This window comes from Pelodiscus sinensis, chromosome 3, assembly GCF_052426305.1.
Source record: "Pelodiscus sinensis isolate ZL-2025 chromosome 3, ASM5242630v1, whole genome shotgun sequence".
NCBI classification, from domain to species: domain Eukaryota; kingdom Metazoa; phylum Chordata; order Testudines; family Trionychidae; genus Pelodiscus; species Pelodiscus sinensis.
The window spans coordinates 45,033,473-45,054,238 of record NC_143054.1 but is presented as its reverse complement, the minus strand read 5'-3'; the positions used below and the strand labels follow the sequence as shown (position 1 = coordinate 45,054,238).

The window sequence follows — 20,766 nt, the reverse complement described above, 5'->3', positions numbered from 1 at the left end:
TCAGCAGTATCTTAATGTGTGCGTAGTCTCACTGGAATCAACAGGAGAACTCACAGAATGCTCAATTTGAGTATGTCAGAATCAGGCCTCAGAGTAAAACCAACCATCTTAAATCCCAAAAGTATTATTTGCAAAAGTGTTTATTTCCACAAGTTGAAAATAAAGCTTAAAACCCTCTAGTTACACCTTGCTTTGTTGGATACATTATCTCATTGGATGTGCTATCAATATAATCTCTTCCCAGTTTTCACAAAGCCAATGGAAAATCACTGTCACATAGAAAATAATCCAGCTGTATCTGATAACAATTGGATCATTTGATTTTTCCTTTGGTTACAAACTAAATGATTGCTTGTATTCTTCCACTCAATATATTGAGTGACAGTTTCACATCTTCTCCACATTCAGTGGGATTTTCCAAACCAGGTGCAGACCAACAGTAAAAGTTGCAATAAGAATCTCCTGTAGCAGCATTATGGCTCTGAAATAAATTGGTCAATTCTGATTCTGTACAGAGGAGCACAGGGCAACACATAATCACTGATCAATTCATGGTGTTGTTATACCATACCAAAACTATGGCCCATATTGCTTCCTTTGAAATACTGTGTTCATTGGTGGGGGGGGGGGGGGATGATTCTGACCTCAGTTATTGTGCTGTAAATCCAGATTTCAATGTAGTTACTGTGGATTTACACCAGTGAAAAGGTACAAAGATTTATCTTATTGGAAATGCCACATTGGCCTTTCTAATCTGATAAGGAAAAGAAAGCACAACTGTTAATCACTTCATGGGAAAGGGCCTCAGAACTGACTTAGTCTAATAATAATGAATGGCAATAACTGAGGCTTACCCTGGGAGAATATGAGCAATTTCTGCTGCCTGGGAGGATAGCTGGCTATTTATACAGAGCACTTGGTGAGGTGACACTTGTCCTTGGAACCCTGAATTCCACTTTCTAACTACAGAGGCCCCAATGTATCTTGTCATGTCCAAGCAACGTGGGAGACAAACACCACTGTACTGATATTTTAAAGTTTGATGTTCACTTTGCATTGACATAAATGACTACACAAGGACAAGCATCACACAATCTGTCCCAGTATGCTTATTGACTAGGAAAGGAGAAAACTTACCAAGAATGCTAATTATTCAGCAGAAGTGAAATACCTTTAAATCAGATCAAGCCCTTCCACTAGGACATCCCAATTAAGCAGATTCTACTATACTGTTCCTTTTAACAAACACGATGGTATGGAGAACAATACCTGTAAATAGGGGATCACCTTGCAGAGGGTTCTGCCAAAGAACCAAGTTTCTGAAATATCCACTACTAACGTGGCTGGAAGACAAGTAATTGTGACAAGAACATCAGCCAGGGAGAGGTTTACTATGAAGTAGTTGGTAACTGTCCGCATGTGATGGTTCTTCCACACTGCAATACAAACTGAATTTGCAAAGAAGGGTTAGTATGTTTAAAACAAAATGCAGAAGGACAATTCTTTATAGGAGTGACGTAATCAGAAGATGCAGAAACATTTTCTGAAAAAGGGTTTAAATATGTAGTATAATGTGTGGAACAGATAATTTTTTTTACACCAACCATCCTGGAAGTCTGTAGAAATGGCTAGAAACAAGAACGAGCTATAGTCATGTGATCAATCAATTCTCCAAAGACAACAGCTTTGGAATTGTAGATTTAATACATAGATCAATCCATGTTATTTACAGGTACAACAGCATGTAGTAAATTTTATATAGTATAAGGCTCACAGAAATTAGTTTGTTTTTCCTATTGATTCAAACTGTAAAGTTTTACAAACCAGACAAATCACTCTGATTACATCTGAGTGCAGCAAATCAATAAGTCAGTAAGCAAGCAATGTAAAAATCTAGGTTGTAGAAACCAGGGGGAAAAAGAGCTCTGTGTAATAAACTGAAATAAACCCCAAAGAGCCTGAGTTTCTGAATATTTTTGTTTTCAAGAGTGTTAAAAAGCTTCTCATTCTTCTGAAACTGGCTCCTTTAGTGCCCCATCCACCACGTCAGCAATTTTACCACAACAGCAAATGTATTAATCCTTTGTACATCCTTCTGCCCTGAGCCAAGATGGGTCATGTCTTCAAATCTGAAGCTGGATCCAAACTTTCCTTAATGTCAGTGTGTGGCCCATATATTAGCTAGAGGAGAAGTGCAAATCTGTGTTTGAACTCTTCCCGTAATTGAAGCAGGTTTTAGAGTTTTAGTCTAGAGTCTTGAGCTCACTAAGGCTGCGTGTATACTACAAGCCTCTTCCGCACAAGGAATGCAAATGGAGTGCTCATTTGCATATGTTATGCTCTCATTTGCATTTTCTCTTCGGATCCCTTTTGCTCAAGAGTGGCGAGGAGTCCTGTGGAACCTTATAGACTAACTGAAGCGTTGGAGCATAAGCTTTCATGGGCAAAGACCCACTTCGTCAGATGCTCAAGAGGTTTTTACACAAAAAAGCGCTGTGTAGATGTCTCCTTTTTGCTCAAAACCTCCCTTTTGCGCAAAAGCCATTCTTCCTCATTTTTTGGAAGATGCAGTCTCAGAGTGTGTCTCCACTGGAGGGCTTCACTCGAAAGATGCTATGCAAATTGAGCTACATCAACTGCGTATCTTATTTCTAAATAGCTTATTTCGAAATATGGAGCATCTACACAGAACTTATTTTGAAATAAAGCACTCTTTCTCTGACTTCCCTTATTCCTCATACAATGAGAGTTACAGGAGTCGGAATAATGCTATCTGCTACTGGCTGTGATGTTATTGCCCACCACCTCAACAGTGTGTGCAGATCTTTGCTGTTAGATGTACCCTAGAAAGGAGTAAATCTGAACAGATAAACCCTCCGGGCTTTGGCTTGTGAAAGTTATGTTAACTGGACCCTGCTATTTGGGAGGAAAGACAGTAGACTGATCCCAGAATAATCAGCTGTACACTGATATTCTAGATTGTGTTTTACTGAACTTGACTGCTTTAATCCGTATATCAGGTATACTGCTCCCTCCAGTTCTTGGTGTCTGCCATGCCCAAGGAATGCTGGGTAGAGTCCTCAGCCATCTTGCAACTTCAGAGCTGCTACCAGGAAAGAGCCTCTGCTTTCTGTCCCCTATTTGAAGCTGGGGCGGGGAGGGGAAGAAAGGGGGTGGGAAGGAGAGTTAGGGTGGTCAGTCCCAGTAGTCCAAGGATGACTGCTAGAGCTCCAACTGCTGTCACCACCCAGAGGGCAGATGGTTTGGTTAATACAAAAATCCAGATAATGAAGGCTCAGATAAAGGGGCATATCAATAAAACATTGTGTTCAGCTGATACTTATATATACTCTGGGAAACTAAAATTCAGTATTTTATTTTAATCATGAGAACCACAGATTTCTAAGGAGTTTTTCAATCAGACAATTTGGGGAGTTTTATCATAGAAAATTAGGATTGAAACAATAAAAGAATCCCTGAACAAACCATGATTTAATGTTACATGCAAGCCATGTACAGAGCCCTAGACATATTGCAATTCAAAAGAAGGAGTTGAGAGAGATACAGAAAGTGGAGAGGGAAGAGAGTTTAAGATGAGCAGAGGAGAAGAGATTCAAAAAGGAAAGAGAAAAGATAGGGAAAGGAATAAGTAAATCAGAGAAGTGCCCTTTGAAACCTCAATCCTACCCAATCTGTAAACATGTCACCTCTATAATACTCCACTCAAATCTCCCCTGCAATTTAAAAAAAATATTTTTTGCTATTTTAATTTTACAGTGAGGAACAAGAATCTTATTCAAAGTGATTGCTGTTCTTATCTTTGCCACTTAGTGTCAGTAAAAGCTTGGGAACTAAAATGCCTTACCATGCTATATGTGCCCTGTCACTTTGCCCTTTTTAGAAGAAGCGTTGTCACTATATCAAATGAATCCAGCAGAACACAGCTTCTAAGAGGATTGATTGCATTGAGTTTGAAGTTTGGTGAAGAGATACATTGTGGATTCTGGCCATTATTCACACAGAGTGCAAAAACTTCATTGTCTTCAAGAGGAGCGCAATGAAAGGAAATAGATTTCTCAGAAAGAATGCAAATTTTGTCAGAAAATATTTATGAGCACAGAAAAAAAATGGGTTACAGAGAATGGCTTACATCTCATGAGAGATTTGACTTGAATTTACAAATGCACAACAAAGGCATATAAGAGATTAAATTTAAGAAAGGTAGTCTGAGATCTGTATTATTGAGTAACGTATGTGTCAGCTATCTCATTATATTCCAATACAAAACCTCAGATGTGACAGTACAGAGGGATTTCTAATCCTATGGTCTTCAGCAAAAGATGTGCTCCCAGTGGTTTTAAATGTCTTGGCATATCTTAATTATAGTTGTATAACAACACATATTTGATCACCTGCAGTTCATTGTATATAAAGCTGAATATGAAAACACCATGAAGACTACAAGCTAATGTAAAATGGTGCCTATCTCCTCCAAGGACATATGGTATGGGGTGTAGTCCCTCCCTTGACTTCTACTATGCTTCTGCTGTTAATGTGTGATCTAGACACTAATCCTAAACCAGTTCAGTAACACTTCAAGAGGGTCCAACTAACCTCTCATTTAATGTGTTTCCTTCCAGTTTGACCTCTAAACCCAAATAAAACCATAACTGCGTTGACATATTTTCACCATAATTGCCATAAGTGAATGAAAGGTGAAGTTCTGAGTTATTTCATTGACAGACACTATGTAAAAATCTGGATTCATAGAAAGCATCTTTATTTCCCTCTTTCTTTATGCTTCCTTTACTTCCTGCTGTCCAATGTATTCAGTGACATCACAATTCTCTGCATTGAGCTGTTACAACAAACTCCTATGGAAGTGATTCTGGTGTTACAAACACTGGTAGATGATATCTCCAAATGTGTCATTTCAGAAGAAAAGAGGAAAAACTTCAATTTAACATATGCACATTTTAATAACAAGAAACAGTGGGATAAACGCCTTTACTGAAACATTACCACCACACCACTTCATGCTGCTCTACTCTAGGGGCCCTGTTTGTGTTTCATAGTTAAATGTGATCAAGTTAAATAATTTTATAGTGCTTCATTGTTCTGCTTATGAGCTCTAACAAATCACCTTACAAGGTGGAATGACTAATCTAGGAAATGCTTAATGAAAAAAATCCACACATAACAATGGTCACACTTGTTGGTCATTTGTTGTAATAACTAAATAACACTAGAGCAATATTTGCAGGAAATAAGGAACACTGCTATTACCGAGGAAATATTACCAAAGGAAGGTTATTTGGAAATATTGTTCATTACCTAAAATGGTTTTAAGTGTTCTTAGTGCATATATTTCATACATGGCTGATTTTGCCACCTTCTTTGGTAGCTATAGTACAATTTTTCACATTCTTACACAGCTCTATATAATTAGTTGCAAATATTTATATAAGAACAACTCTGCATAAATTGGAATACATTTTAAAAGTCTTTTATAATATCATGCCATTATACACGTTGAGCATACTTATAGGTGCAAATGATAGGTTTTAGACATCACAAGTTGCTTAGCCATCTAAATGATACTAAGTGTTTCTGAAACTGATTACAAAAGCAAAATGAGTTGCACCAATTATGTCTATTTATCTAAAAGAGTATTCAAAAGGCAGTTAATTAGTGGAGTGTTTTAAGGAAAGAACCCTTTTCATTTATTATAATAAGAATCAGTGACCATGAGATGCTTCTTCCTGACACAAAATTCTAAAGGAAAAAAATAGAAGTCAGTCCTGAACCAAGCTCAAAACTGAAAACAAACCAAAACCATGTTTATTCACAAACATTTGGTAAACTGTAAAAACAATAATGCTGTGTCTAGACTACACCTCTCTGTAGAGAGATGTAAATTAGGTACATCGAAATTGCTAATGAAGCAGGGATTCAAATATCCTGTGCCTCATTAGCATAAACATGGCTGCCGCTTTTTTTCAAAACAGAGTTTTTTCGAAAAAACCGGCAGTCTAGATGCAGATCTGTCGAAAACAAAGCCATTTTCGACAGATCTTGTAAACCTCATTTTTTACTGCGCAAGGAAAACCTCAATTTAATCCAACCATTGGGAGGAGAGAGGGAGCAGTGGCCATGAAACACTGAGGGAGTCCTGGGGACTTCTTTAAAAATTTCCAACAACCGCCCCTGCAGCACGTGCAGACACTTCTGCACCTAGGAGAGGCACCCAGGAGACCTGGCCAGAGAGGAAAGCACCACATGTGCTGGAGCTCCTGCATAAACAGGAACTCTGTGGTGTTTCTGTGCTTGTTGCCCTTCTCCCGCACTAGGCAGCTGCGAAGAGGCTGGAGCTGGAGGGAAGGGAAGCTCCCAAGTCCCTTCCTCGCATAGGGTGGCCACACGCTGCCAGCATTGCTCCCTGAACAGTTAAGGAGGATGGAGGGGAAACGGGGAATCCCGTGCAAGAGTGTGAGGGAAAGGAAACCCCTCCCCAGCCCCTTCCCTGTATGAGGTGCCTTTAGGGAGGAAGGAGTGGCCACAGCTGGGCAAGGAAAAGCAAATTCAACCATCACACTGAAATTCTAAAATAAAAAACTAAAAAAAGAATATCACACCACATCAAGGGAGGTTATTATGGGATTTTTCTGTGTGTACACTTTTTTTTGGCTTCTCAATTTTTGTGTGACCCCCCAACTGATATCTCTGAGGATTAGTGGCCCTGATCCAAAAAAGGTTCCCTATCCCTGAGCTACACAATTGTTGTCATTGAAGTTGCGTAGCTTAATTCAACTTCAGTCCTTCTGTATAGACGAACCATTTGGTACATGTGATGGGTTGCCCGCCCTACACAAGGCCTGTGCTTGGAGGAAACCCAGGGAGAACTAAGGCTCAATTGTTAATGAAATCCAGCTGGAAGAGGAGCTGTGTGGAGTGTATAGAGTGGAAGTTGCCAGTAGAGAAGTTGCAGTCATACTTCCTGATAGAGTTAGAGCCTGTAAAAAACAGGGTCAGAAGCAGTTTAGGGAAAGAGCAGTAAGGTCTGAGAAGAACTGCTGGTTTGGATTGGAACCCAATGTAAAGGGTGAATTCAGGTTCCCCCAGTGGCTGCCGTGGGAGAGACAGCACAGTGAAGATGGAGATTGCCAGAAAATTTGAGGAAGGAGACTATGATGAGACCTAGGAAGCGGAAGACGATTGTGACTTGGTTGGAGGTTTGAGCCACAAGGAAAAGTTCAGCACTAGTGGGGGAGAGGCTGCATAACAAGTGCCCGGGGCAACAGGCTGAATGACTGCCAGACAGGGCAAGAGGAATTGGAAAGCGAATCCTCCCTTCCCTACCCCCCGCCAAGCAGCAAGGAGGCTCCAGTAGACAGTGAACTGCAGCTTCCTTGACAGTATCCCCACCTTCACTTGTAGGACAACCCACTGCTCACAATAAAGGGGGTGTGGAGTAAGAATAAACTAGGTAGCTTCACCTTAGGACCAAATATTTTGACCTGAAAAGCAGCCATGGCTTTGCCCAGTTTTCTTTGCCCTTCCTACACACACAAGCACACACAAAGGGCAGTAGTAGACTGTACACATGTGTGTGATATAGTACTCAGTATACCAGCCAACTGAATGTACAGCAGGAGTCTCACCTACTGGCACCAGGAAATCCAGTTGACACAAACACCTAGGCTACGTCTACACTGGCTCCTAATTCCGGAAAAGTCATGCAAAGCAGGTAAGTCAGAATAGGGAAATCCGCGGGGGATTTAAATATCCCCCGCGGATTTAAATAAACATGTCCGCCGCTTTTTTCCGGCTTGGAAAGTAGGAATAAGAGATCCTCCGGAAAAGGGCTTTATTCCGGAGGATCGCGCCAGTCTAGACACTTTTTTCCGGCTTTTCCCCAAGCTGGAAAAAAAGCGGTGGACATGTTTATTTAAATCCGCGGGGGATATTTAAATCGCCCGCGGATTTCCTTATTCTGACTTACCTGCTTTGCATTTCTTTTCCGGAATTTGGGGCCAGTATAGACATAGCCCTAGGGTATGTCTACACAGCAATGCAAACACAGGCTTGAGCCTGGCCTCAGGCCTAAAGCCCCTTGCAGCCATACAGCAGTTGTGTAAACCTAGAACTTTAACCTAAGGTCCCAGGACCTGCAGGACTGGAAGGTATAAGACCAGATTTAAGATGGAACCTAAGGTCTGAGCCCTATGGTTTTCCTGTGTGCACATGACCCTGGCTTGACTCCAATCCTGGAAGTCTTGTATCCCAGAATTCCTTGGGGGCAGCTTCCTTAATATTCTCGGTGCTAACAATCTGTGGTTCAGTCTGTTGCACTCTATTGTGAATGGCAGCAGTTGAGATCAGCATTAGCCCATTATCTGCTGAACTCAGGTCTGCGAGCACATACTGGGAGAGCCTGCAGGGTTTTCAAATGAGACAGATCAGATAAGAGTGAGTGTGTGCATGTGTGTGTGTGGGGGGGAGGGGTTACAGACGTACTTGCTAACAGGGATTTTGAAACAAACTATCAATATAACTGAAATGGGTATGATCACAGCGTTATTTTGTTACTCTGCAAGGTGAGGATGACCATTCCCTGCACCATCAGAGCCAATGTGCTTGCACACAGGCCATGTTCAGAATGTCCCGCTGTCCCTGGGAGTGGGGGATGCCTGGAGGCCACACCCATGTCCATGTGGTGTATGTAGCATGGGTGGGGAAGGGGGAGATGTCCCCTGCCTCTGTGCAGAGTGGCCTTGTGGAGGGAGGACGTTCTGCTGTGTCCCTCCCCAGAGTCAGGAGAATGTCATGCCTCCTCACACATGCATGTGGCTAACAGGGTAAGGCCCCTGTGTGGCAGCCAGCTGGGGCCACATGCCCAGGGGTGGCACGGTACATGCTCGCACATGCACGGGTTGCTGCATGAACCGTGAACAGCAAGGCCTACACACGCAGTCCCTAGATCCCATCCTCTCTCCCTCCCCCCACAAGGGACATGGTGTTGCCTCCCTGGCCTGAGATGACACCGGTGACAGATCCGCTGGGGCAGCTCAGGGGTCCTGGCTCATCGGGGTGGCGATGATGGCCTCCTCTGGCTCCTGGCTCTCCTCCTCCTCCTCCTCCTCCTCCTCAATGCCCTGGTCAGGGCCCTCTGCCCCAGGGTTGAGGACCATTTGGGGGGCACGGACTGTGCCGTCCTCCAGGATGCAGTCCAGGGCATTGAAATAGGAGCAGGTGTGTAGGTCTGCCCCTGGTTGGGAGCTGCCCCCTGTGGCCCTGGCATAGGCCTACTGAAGATCCTTTATTTTCATCCACACCTGCTCCTGGGTGCACATGTGGCCTTTGGTGGCCAGGCTGTCAGCCATCCTCCTGTAGACGGATGCGTTCCTGTGTCTAGTGCAGAGATCATGGACCTTGGAGGCTTCCCCCCCAACCTCAATCAGGTCCATGATCTCCACACTAGACCTGGAAGGTGCCCGCCTTCTCCAGCCCCTGGCAGACTCCTGGGAGACTGGTCCTGCGGAGTGGTGGAGGGCTGGCTACCAGTGGCTTGCTGGCTCATGTTGTGGGGCCACCGGGTCAGGGGCAGTGACTGCTGGTTCTGGGCTGGCAGGCCTGGAGCTGGCACAGGCACTGTGACCAGGCTCCAAGGAGGAGTGGAGGGGGAGGGAGAGGAGTTTTCCTGGTTGTGCCCAGAGTGGCCACCAGGGCACCCTGGGAAGGGCTGGAGGTCCCCTATTTTGAAATAAGTGTCTACACAACTCTTATTTCGATTTAGCTATTTCAAATTTGGCTTTATTCCTCATGGAATGAGGTTCACCAAATTCAAAATAAGCACTCCACTATTTTGAATTAATTTTAAAATAGCAGTTATATTTTGAAATAACTTTGCTGTGTAGACATACCCTTCAACTGCAGTCATTCTATTAAGACGGACCAAAGGTGCTCATTATGACATTTATGTACTCATATGCTCCTTGGAGGCACCTGTGTCCCACCAATAGCACTGTCACAGTCAAGGAGAAGAGTAATTGTAGAGTTTTCCTACTGTGCACCATTTTCCTAGGGCAAAAATGTGTTGACACTGGTGGGGGGCGAGGGGGGAAGTGCTAGGCACTTTGGGAAATAGTTACTTTGAGATACTGTGCACTGTAGTGTGGACACCAGACCCTAAGTTCAAGTAGAGGTTAGAAATTCTTTACCTAGGATTAAAGTGCAATGTAGATACTGAAGCCCAGGGTTCCCTGACATAGGACAGCTGACGAGTTCCACTGACCTGAGGCTTACATTGCTGTATAGACAGATGGCTAGTCACTCTAGTCCTTAAAAGAGATGTAACATGTAGTCCAATTGAAGTAAGCAAACAAGTACAAATAATTAAAAATAAAGGTGGGTATAAGTAAACGTACCCCCAAAATACCTTGGGGGCAGTAATAAGATTGTTATATCTGGAGCTGGGGCCAGAGTCAGGTATTACAAAAGCTCATTTTACAAAATTTGACCATCGCATCCAAAGTGATATAAAAGACTGTGTGCTAATTAAACAGTGCATCCTTACAGCCAAATGGCACATCAATATTTGCAGATTCACTTATTCCATGCTAGAAGGTACCATTGTAGTCATCTAGTGGGCTAGCCTCCGATATAATATATGCAGGAGAACTTCTCCGAATAATTCCTCGATCAGATCTACTACAATAGAGTTTAATCTTGATTTGAACATAGTGATGCAGAATCTGTCACAATCCTTGGTAAAATGTTCCAATAGTTAATTACTTTCTGTTAAAAATGTGTGTCTTATTTCCAACCTGAATTTGTGTAGCTTCTACTTCCAGTAGAAGCTACACAATAGCTTCTTGGATAAGTTTACTTTGTTAGACTGAAGTTTACTTTGTTAGACTATTAAACAGCTGTTCCCCCTATAGTTACTTACAAATTAATTAAATCACTTCTGGAACTTCTCTTTGTTAGATTAAATAGATGGTGTTCCATGGGTCTATTATTGTAAGTCATTTTTCTGATCCTTTAATAATTTTTAAGACTCTTTTCTAAACCCTCTCCAAGTTTTCAATACCCATGTTGAACTGTGGAACATTAAAACTGGACATAGTATCCATGCATCTATCACGCCAGTGCCAGTACCAGTATTAGTACCACTCAAACCAGAGTGGTATATAGACCACTCTACTCCTGCCTGAAACAACTCCATTTTTGCATTCCAATATCACATTCACTCTTTTGGCCACAGCATCGCTCTGAGAGTTCATGGTTAGGTGATTATAGCTCTTCAATCTTTTTTTCAGAGTACATACATTTATGTTTTACCATGTTAACATGCATACTGTATCCTTGCACCCAGCTTACCAACTGATCTAGATGACTCTGAATCTGTGAATGTGATATTTACCATTCCCCTAATTTTTGTGTCATCAACTTTATCAATGATACTTTTATGTGTGTGGGGGGGTTCAGGTCATTGATAAAAACTCTGTGGGATCCCACCATAAATACAACCTCCTGCTGATGATTCCCTCTTTGTAGTTTCTATAATTGTTACACACTAGGGTGAAAAACCTCTCGGCTGTGTCTACACTGGCAAGTTATTCTGGAAAATCAGCCGCTTTTCCGGAAAAACTTGCCAGCTGTCTACACTGGCCGCTTGAATTTCCGGAAAAGCATTGACGATCTAATGTAAAATCATCAGTGCTTTTACGGAAAAACTATGCTGCTCCAGTTTGGGCAAAAGTCTTTTTCTGGAAAACTGTTCCGGAAAAGGGCCAGTGTAGACAGCACAGTAGTGTTTTCTGCAAAAAAGCCCCGATCGCGAAAATGATGATCGGGGCTTTTTTGCAGAAAAGCGCGTCTAGATTGGCCACGGACGCTTTTCCGGAAAAAGTGCTTTTCCGGAAAAGTGTCCTGCCAATCTAGACGTGCTTTTCTGAAAAAGCTTTTAACGGAAAACTTTTCTGTTAAAAGCATTTTCGGAAATTCATGCCAGTGTAGACGTAGCCCTCATGTTTCAAGGCTCTATGAAGTTACATTTATTAGCATATAGTATAATAAAATATGTATAGTGAAGATAATAAAAATAGTAATACAAAAATAGATCAAGAAAATAATTAAACAAATTTTAAGGATTTCGTTACTATTTTTATTGTTCATATTCCAATGGTTTCCAAAAGACCCAGCCATGATTGGGGGCCTATTGTTCTAGGCTGTATACAAACTTCTAGAAAGAAAACCAGATCCTACATTCAAGTGCTTACAACCTAAATAGATAAGACAGGTGCATGATTGGAAGAACTCAAAAGTATTACGTTTATAGACAGTGAGCTGAATCACAAATAAATTAAGTGACTTACATGGTTGCCTAGGAAGTATGTGACAGTACCAGGTTCTCTCAGCTCCAGTATTTGGGCACTTTGTATCAATGTTTACTAACAAAGCTTCAAAAGTCACAGTGCAATGAATCTTACAAAGCTCCATGACATTTCAGAGGCCATTAGCAAGGAGGTGGACTTGATAACTCAATAGGTCCACTTGGTAGTTATTTAGATATCTTCTACTAGGGATGTAAGGAAGTAGTTGAGTTGACTACTCAGCTACTTGCATTTCCCTCTCCCCTATCCCCACACTTGCTGCCTGTATATCAGAAGCAGCAAGGATTGGGGAAACAAGAGCCAGTGCTAGGGAAAGCCAGCTTCAAAGCCAGAACTGTCTCTGTGGTGCCACTTGCACTCCTATCTCCTCCCCCGCCCCCGGCCACCCCCGCTCCTGCTGCCTGCCCACTTGGCTCTTACTACATTTAAACTGAAGAGCCGCAGTGGGGTGTAACTCCTGAACCCAGCATGAGCTGGGACTGAGGCTTCCTCCCTTGTCTACTAATCGTGTAATCAGTATGAATTCCATTGACTACATGATTAGCTAATGACTCACATCCTAACATCCCTATCTTCTACATATCTTATCACAAGTTGAGTTTCCACATTTGATGAGATCACATGTGTATTTCAGTGTGTCATGACAGTGTGTGATGTATTTTTTATTGATTTTCATAAAGAAACGACAATGACAGGTACTAAAAGATAAATATCTTACAGTCTGTGCATGTCTTCAAATACTGCATGTTTCACAGGCTCTCCAAAAGTCATATGCAATTTCACAACTTGTCACAGTTGAAAACCCAGTACAGGCAGTCCCCGGGTTACGTACAAGATAGGGACTGTAGGTTTGTTCTTAAGTTGAATCTGTATGTAAGTCGGAACTGGCGTCCAGATTCAGACACTGCTGAAACTGACCGCCAGTTCTGACTTACATACAGAATCAACTTAAGAACCCCAGGCGTCCCCAAGTCAGCTGCTGCTGAAACTGATCAGCAGCTGATTCCAGGAAGCCCGGGGCAGAGCAACTCTGCCTCGGGCTTCCTGTAGTCAGCGCTGGTCAGTTTCAGCAGAAGCTGACTTGGGGACGCCTGGGGCAGAGCAGCTGGGGTGCTACTGGACCAACCCAGCAGCACCCCATCTGCTCTGCCCCAGATGTCCTGATTCAGCCGCTGCTGAAACTGACCAGCAGCGGCTGAATCAGGACCTGGGGCAGAGCAGCTGGGGTGCTGCCGGGTTGGTCCAGTAGTGTCCACGGGCGCTGCAGGACCAATCGGCAGCGCCTCAGCTGCTCTGCCCCAGAGTCCAAAACAAAAGCCTGGTCTGCTGGGGGGGGGGAGCACACTAGATGCGCCCCCCCCCCCCAGCAGACCAGGGACACGGGGAGCAGAGCCGCAGCGCAGCGGGGTGCCGCGCCTCTGAGGCTTTGCTCTGGCAAAGCCTCAGAGGCGAGGGAACCCGAGACTGGGAAAAGGAGGTGGGAGAGGGGAAAAGAGAGGCTAGGAGAGGGGAGGGCAACTAAAATGATCAGGGGTTGGGAACAGGTCCCATATGAAGAGAGGCTAAAGAGACTGGGACTTTTCAGCTTAGAAAAGAGGAGACGGAGGGGGGGACAGGATAGAGGTCTCTAAAAGCAGGAGTTGGGTGGAGAGGGTGCATACAGAAAAGTTCCCATAAAGAAGGACTAGAGGACACCAAAGGAAAGGAATGGGTAGCAGGCTTCAAACTAGTAACAGAAAGTTGTTCTTCACAAAGCAAAGAGTCAACCTGTGGAACTCCTTGCTGCAGGAGGCTGTGAAGGCTACAACTAGAACAGAGTTTAAAGGGAAGTGAGATCAAGTCATGGAGGTTGGGTCCATGGAGTGCTATTAGCCAGGGGGTAGGAGTGGTGTCCCTGCCCAAGGTTTGTGGAAGGCTGGAGATGGATGGCACGAGACAAATGGCTTGGTCACTGTCTTCGGTCCATCCCCTCCAGGGTCCCTAGAGTTGGCCGCTGTCGGCAGACAGGCTACTGGGCTAGATGGACCTTTGGTCTGACCCAGTACGGCCATTGTAAGCTCAGGGCTCAGGGTCGAGAGTCTCAGTGGACCCCCTTGATTCTCTTGCACACCTGCTCCTGGGTGGCCAAGCTGGCAGCTCTCCTGCCCTAGCCAGCCACTTTCCTGTGCCTAGTGTGGAGATCGTGGATGAGGTCCACCTGCCAGCCTGCTCCCGGGAAGAGGGGGAGGGCTGGGAGTCATCGGGTGGCTGGCTCGATCCATGCCAGGTGCAGGGTCTGCTGGCTGGGTGCTGGCAGGCTTGCACCTGGCACGGGCACCGTAGCCAGCCCGTGCCCCTTTAAGGGGTCCAGAGCCAGGAGGGGGGCAGATGAGTTTCCCTGGTGCTGGCCAGAGTGGCCACCAGGGAAAGCTGGGGAGGGCTAGCCTCCCACTAGTTCAAATTAAGGGTCTACACAGCCCTTAATTCGAACTAGTAAGTTCGAACTAGGCTTAATCCTCGTGGAATGAGGATTACCTAATTCGCACTAAGCGCTCTGTTAGTTCGAATTAAATTCGAACTAACGGAGCGCTAGTGTAGCGCCTATGAAAGTTAGTTCGAACTAACGTCCTTTAGTTCGAACTAACTTTGTAGTGTAGACATACCCTTATAGACATGCTATATTAGAGGGTGTGTGAGGGGGTAAGAGTAATAACATAGGAGAAGAAATATGTAATAGCAGAGGAAGGAAAGAGGAACTGGGTGGAATGGAAGAAGAAGAGAAGGTGGGGGAATTGAGGCCTGGCATCTTATGAGCCATTTCAATATTTTTTTTTTAAGATTAAAAAAAGAGAAAGAGGGAGAATAAGAAAACCAAAACATGAACAACAAAAAACAGAATCTGCTCTTTCCTGAGCTTGTCAAGCTATGAGCATTTAATAACCCATCTCAACTTCTCTCATTTTGATGGTATCGGTGAACAATTTTCCTCCCTAAGATAATGGAATAACAGAAGTTGAAAATGGGTTATGAAATACCAATAACATGACAAGGCAAGTACACTGCATGTTTACTCTATGTTTATTTTTTTTTAAAAGTCACCAGTGAGTTTTTCAACATTTTTACTAATGATATGGAAAAAAGGATGAGGAACATATTAATTAAATTTTCAGAGGGGAGTAAATTGGGAGGTTTTGCAAGAAGTAGTTAAGACACAGGAGATAACACAAAACGACCTCTAATAAGGAAGCTATCAGATTCTAGGGCTGTCAGTTTGGCATCTTTTATGAGTAGTGAGCACTTAACTATTAATATCTAAAAATAGGAGTACAAAATAAAATGAGATACAACTCAGAAAAATAATAAAAACAGATGCACAAATGGAATAAGATAGCTGGAAAACAATAATGCTGAAATCCATAATCAACAGGATATGATAACCTAGAACTATGATGTGCTGGCCATAAAAGGTTGATGCAGTCCTGGGCTGCAGGTAAAAAAGCATCTTCTCACCAATCACAGAGGTGATTGCTCTGTGTTTATATGGCACACTCGGCTCTGGTGTTTTCAACACTAGACAGATGTAAAAAAACTGAAGCAAATTCATAGAAGAGTTTCAAAAGGAGTAAGTGTTTAGATTATGTTCCCTTTGTGCCATTCAGAAAATTGAAACATTTTCATATAGATATGTCAGAGAGTTCTCAGCCAAAACCAGATGTGAAGGAACCACTGCCTGCTTCTGGTGCGTGATAGCTACTTTCCTGATTAATGAAATGAAATGGTAAGACTGAAATACAATGCATGAAGGAAAATGTAGGAATCTATTTTTGATTGCCAAGCTAACTGAAATTTATTAGTGTGAAATAGATCCCCATATGACACACTGGAATTCCCATCTATAATTAAAAATATACACGGGACAACAATTGGTAATGATGGGCAAGATAATGCTTTCAGAGATTTCAACCAAATAATACCTATAAATCTATAACTTTTAAAATTACGATTTGAGATGTTGTAGGCTGCTTCTATATTCTCTATCTATACTTAGGTTCTTATAAAATATCGCATGGTATGGCCTCCGCAGTATGGCATGTAAGAACCTAGAGACAAAAATTCTATATGCTGGAAATTTGCCCCTGCTAATTAGAAATTAGAATAATGGGATAATTATCTTTCTGCATAAGACTCATTCGTTAAATTGGTCAACTGGATAATCTTTGTCTATGAGTGAGCTGGGAGGAGGGAAGGGACTGACTGCATCAGGGGATTGGAGCCAGACAAAGATTCAGAGGATGATTAGGTTTCCAGGAATTGAAAATTGTTACAATTTCCCTGTTATTCAGACACTTCTGTGACATGAGTTTGTGTATTCAGATGTTGAATTCAGCTATAAATGAGCTTTCAAATATAGCAAAGGCAGCCTTTTAGGATAAATAAAAGGTATGGGGAAAAAACTTATATTAATACAACAGAGACTATTCTTGGATTTAGCAAAGGTGGAAAGGAAGAATGGATAAGTAATGTCACATGGGACCTGTTGTAGTAAGAAAACTAGCTAAGTAAAGCTACTCACTGTCTTATAACCAGAAAAAGGTTAAACAAAAACAAAAACAGAAGACCACAAAGATAAAGATGAAATGGTAAAAAGATCAGCCAGGTGGTATATTAAGAGCATATATAAATAGACAGACATCTGAAGCAGAAATATCAACAGTTAAAGGAGATGTAAACTCTTTATCAAAACCTAAATGGGAATGGTCCAATAAAAATAAACAAAGGATAACCCTCAACTTAGAAGAGCAAAATAATGGATTGACAGAATATTTCCATGACAGGATGTGCATACCCCTCACTGGCCCAGGAGATCTCAATGCCTTGTGGGTAGAGGAAGTCCCACCCCCAGCCACACTTGGCATGCTCCCAGGGAGCAGCTCAGCTCAGTCTGGGCTGGACACTGGAGAGGAAGGACATTCTGGAGGAGCTCCAGAGGTGGGCCAGCCAGAAGCCCAGACAATGGCAGCCAGAGATCTGGGAGATTGAATCAAGCCTCCAGACCCGGCAGAGCTGCGGGAGGAGACTGGCATTGGGGACCCTGATGACACAGCAACTACGTGGATCACCCCAGTGCCAGATCTGGTAGGAAATGACCAGGGACGGTTCATGAGTAGTATCTCTCACCTGAGTGAGCTAAGTGTGTTTTGGTGGGCTTCCCCACTGAGCCAGTGGCAGACCACTCCCTCACTGACAGGGCCCCATGTCCTGGTGGAGTAGAGTGGGCCCAGGCCCCCCTACTGGGGCTGCTCCCCCAAGCCCCTGTGATGCTAGCCATTAGGTTGTGCTGTCCTGAACCCCAGGGCTGTGTTATTGACTCTTACTGACTCTAGCCATTAAGCTGTTATACCCTGAACCCTAGAGCTATGTTATGTGGCCATTGCACTGCACTGCCTCAGGAGGAGGCTTACTCATGATGGGACAGGTACCCTTAAGAGTCACCTCCTTCCCATCAGGAGTAATATTTTGATAAGGAAGAGAAGATGAAAGAGGATGAATTGAATGTAACCATAAAAAGATTAAATAACATCACCATGTGAAAATCAAATCTCAATAGAACTTCTTAATGTAAATGGAGATATCAACATAAAAATCCTGCCATGTCTCCTTGGTTTGGTCCAGAAGAAGAAACACACCCCAGAAGAATGAAGAGGAATTATAATCAAACTCCCCAAAGGAGGGGATAAGAGTGAATGGCATGGGACTGTGGTGATTTCAATTCCAGAGGACGCTTTCTATGTAAATCTTAAATAGAACAACAAGATGCTCGAACAGATCTTGCGTAAACCAGAATTTCAACCTGTGCAATAAAGTAAGAGTAAAGTATGTATGGTAGCTGCCAGTAGTCCTGAATTTTGTGGAATTCTCAAAGTGTTTCATAATGGGGATAGAGAATCACAGTGGCAGGTAATACAAATCTATGGATTCCCCACTAAAGTCATTCAAATTTAAAAAAAAAATCACCAGAACACTCACTATACAGTTCAGATAACTTGGGACTTAATAGTCTGGCTTAATTTTTCCACATATGTCAGGAAAGATAGGAGGTAAGATGCTATCTTGTTTGGTGTCAATATTGACTTTGTTATGTGGCAGACTGTGTGTATGGAAACAGGTACTGAGCAGATAGATGGTGAGCTCAGAGACTGACTTTGCATACAATATCTGTCTTATAAATAACTCAGTCAAAGATAGGCAGAAAGACCAATGTTTTTGCAAATTCTGACAAGCAAACAGGTCTTATCAATAAATCAAAGATGGAAGTTATGAAAATTAATTTCTCTGTCAGTGATTTTATCTGCTTGGAAGGTAAAATTTTGAAAACTCATTAATTTCACTTATCTTGGATCTGTCATTAGTTATACTGATGGGACTGTGTTTGATGTAAATGCCAGAATGGGAAAAGTGACTGTTATAGTTACAAAAACTCAATACCTTACACAATTTCATGTGATTAGTAAAAATATAAAGCTTAAGATCTTTAGAAGCAATACTCTACACATCCTCCTATATTGAGGAGAGTCCTGGGAAAATAGTAAGTCCATGAAATGCAAACAGAATAGCTTTTGGTGAAGGTGCCTGCCTGGAATAATTAAAATAAAATGGACTTACAAAATAAGCAATTAAGAAGTCATAGAATAGGTATGACTGCCTACAACAATACAAGTAGTGTGGAAGAAGACCTGGACACACCTGGGACATCTTTTAAGAATACCTAATACTAGGCTATCTAGACAAGTATTTCTTGGGTGATTCCAGGGACTGAATCAGTGATGGAGAGATACACTCCATAGCGTAATAATGCATGTGTGGCGGGGCCGCCCCGCCACTCTCGGAGCCGGCCGCGACACGGGCTCCCCCCGACCGCCGGGAGACGCGGTTCGGGGCAGCCAGCGGACGCCGCCCAGGGGAGCGGCGTCCGTGCCATTCGGCGCGGGGCGTGACGTCACCCCCGCGACGGGAACTGGCGGCGCACAAGATGGACGTCGGGGGGGACGTCATCCCCCGGCGCCGGGCGGGCGATTTAAACACCGGGACGCCCGTCCAGGGGGAAGCCCGGGAGACGGGGAGCACACCGGGGGGACCGGAAGGTAGCGGCTACTGGCGCCCCTGGGTGAGGCACAACCCCGGGGGCCGGCGAGCCGCAGCAAGGGGGGACTCGGGGGAAGAGGGAGAAGTGACCCAGGGCTGGGCCGCGGAACCCGAGTACGGGGGAGTTTAGGGTTGCAAACACCCCCCCCCGTCATTAGCTGGGACTAGCGTCCTGGCTTTAGGGCCCTGGGTCGGGGTCCGGAGTGAGGGCGGGCCCGGACCCCCTCCCTCTCACCCTTCTCCGAGAGGGTGGTCATTGGCACCACGGGCGTGCTGTTCGTAATAGGCAACGCGGTGCGTGTGTTAGAAATTAAAGGCTAGCAATTGAGAAAACGGATTTGGGTCCGGTGTCTCTCTAGATAGTAAAGGGGGGGGGGCCCCCCCCTCCTTTTCCCCTGCCTTCAAGGTAGAGGCGTAACAGCATGTAATGGCATTATTTCATGTCAATATAAAAGACCAGGAATAACAAGCCCAAGATAAGGATGGATTGGTACTATAGGACTTCTGCCATACACACTTGAGGCTTTGGGAAGAATGAGAGTGGATGACTCAACTACTCAGTTTTTCACTTCCATGTTGAACATACAAAAATAATTATAATTAGCACTAAGGGTATGTCTACACTACAGAGAAGGTCAAAGCTGCTGCTGTCAATCTTCCAGGGTTTGAATCAGCGGGTCTAGTGAAGACACGCTAATTCAAACTGAGAGGGGCACTGAGGTCGATGCTGATAGTCCTGCTTCCATGAGGAGTAAGGGAAGTTGAAGGGAGAGCATGCTCCCTTTGAATTCTTGCAATGTGGAAAGCCCCAAAATTCAAGTTCAGGTACTCCTATTTCAGTTACGTAATTAATGTAGCTGAAATTGTGTATCTTAATTTGAACTTATCCCCTAGTGGAAACATACCCTAATAGACACTGTTATTGGTCATCTCTGCAGAGCTGAGAAGTACGGAGTGAGTCATATTTACATTAATGTATTTATTTAGATTTAAATAATAGAAAGATGTCTGTGCAAGAGTCCAGTGTAACCTGGTGCACACTTTATCTTAGAGATGTAGGGATCTTTAAATATGCCGCAACGCACATCTCTGTGTAACAAACTCATGCCCTACATGCTAGAAACATTCTGTGAGGTTTTACCTGCACAACTCATATTGAAGTCAAAGGAAAGTCTGTGGCTGAAATACTGTGCACCTTTGAAACTGTATTCTTGTAATTATGCCTACATAGAGGCATAAGTGGGGA

General features: G+C 43.5%; 1 protein-coding gene across 1 annotated transcript in view; it reads right to left on the bottom strand.

The window, feature by feature from the left end:
• HCRTR2 (hypocretin receptor 2) overlaps positions 1-20,766 on the bottom strand; it is a 61,021-nt gene that overhangs the window by 24,719 nt on the left and 15,536 nt on the right. The window contains exon 2 of the mRNA XM_006110969.5: positions 1,270-1,448. Coding sequence (XP_006111031.2) covers positions 1,270-1,448 — 179 coding nt within the window. The remainder of the gene's footprint in view (positions 1-1,269; positions 1,449-20,766) is intronic.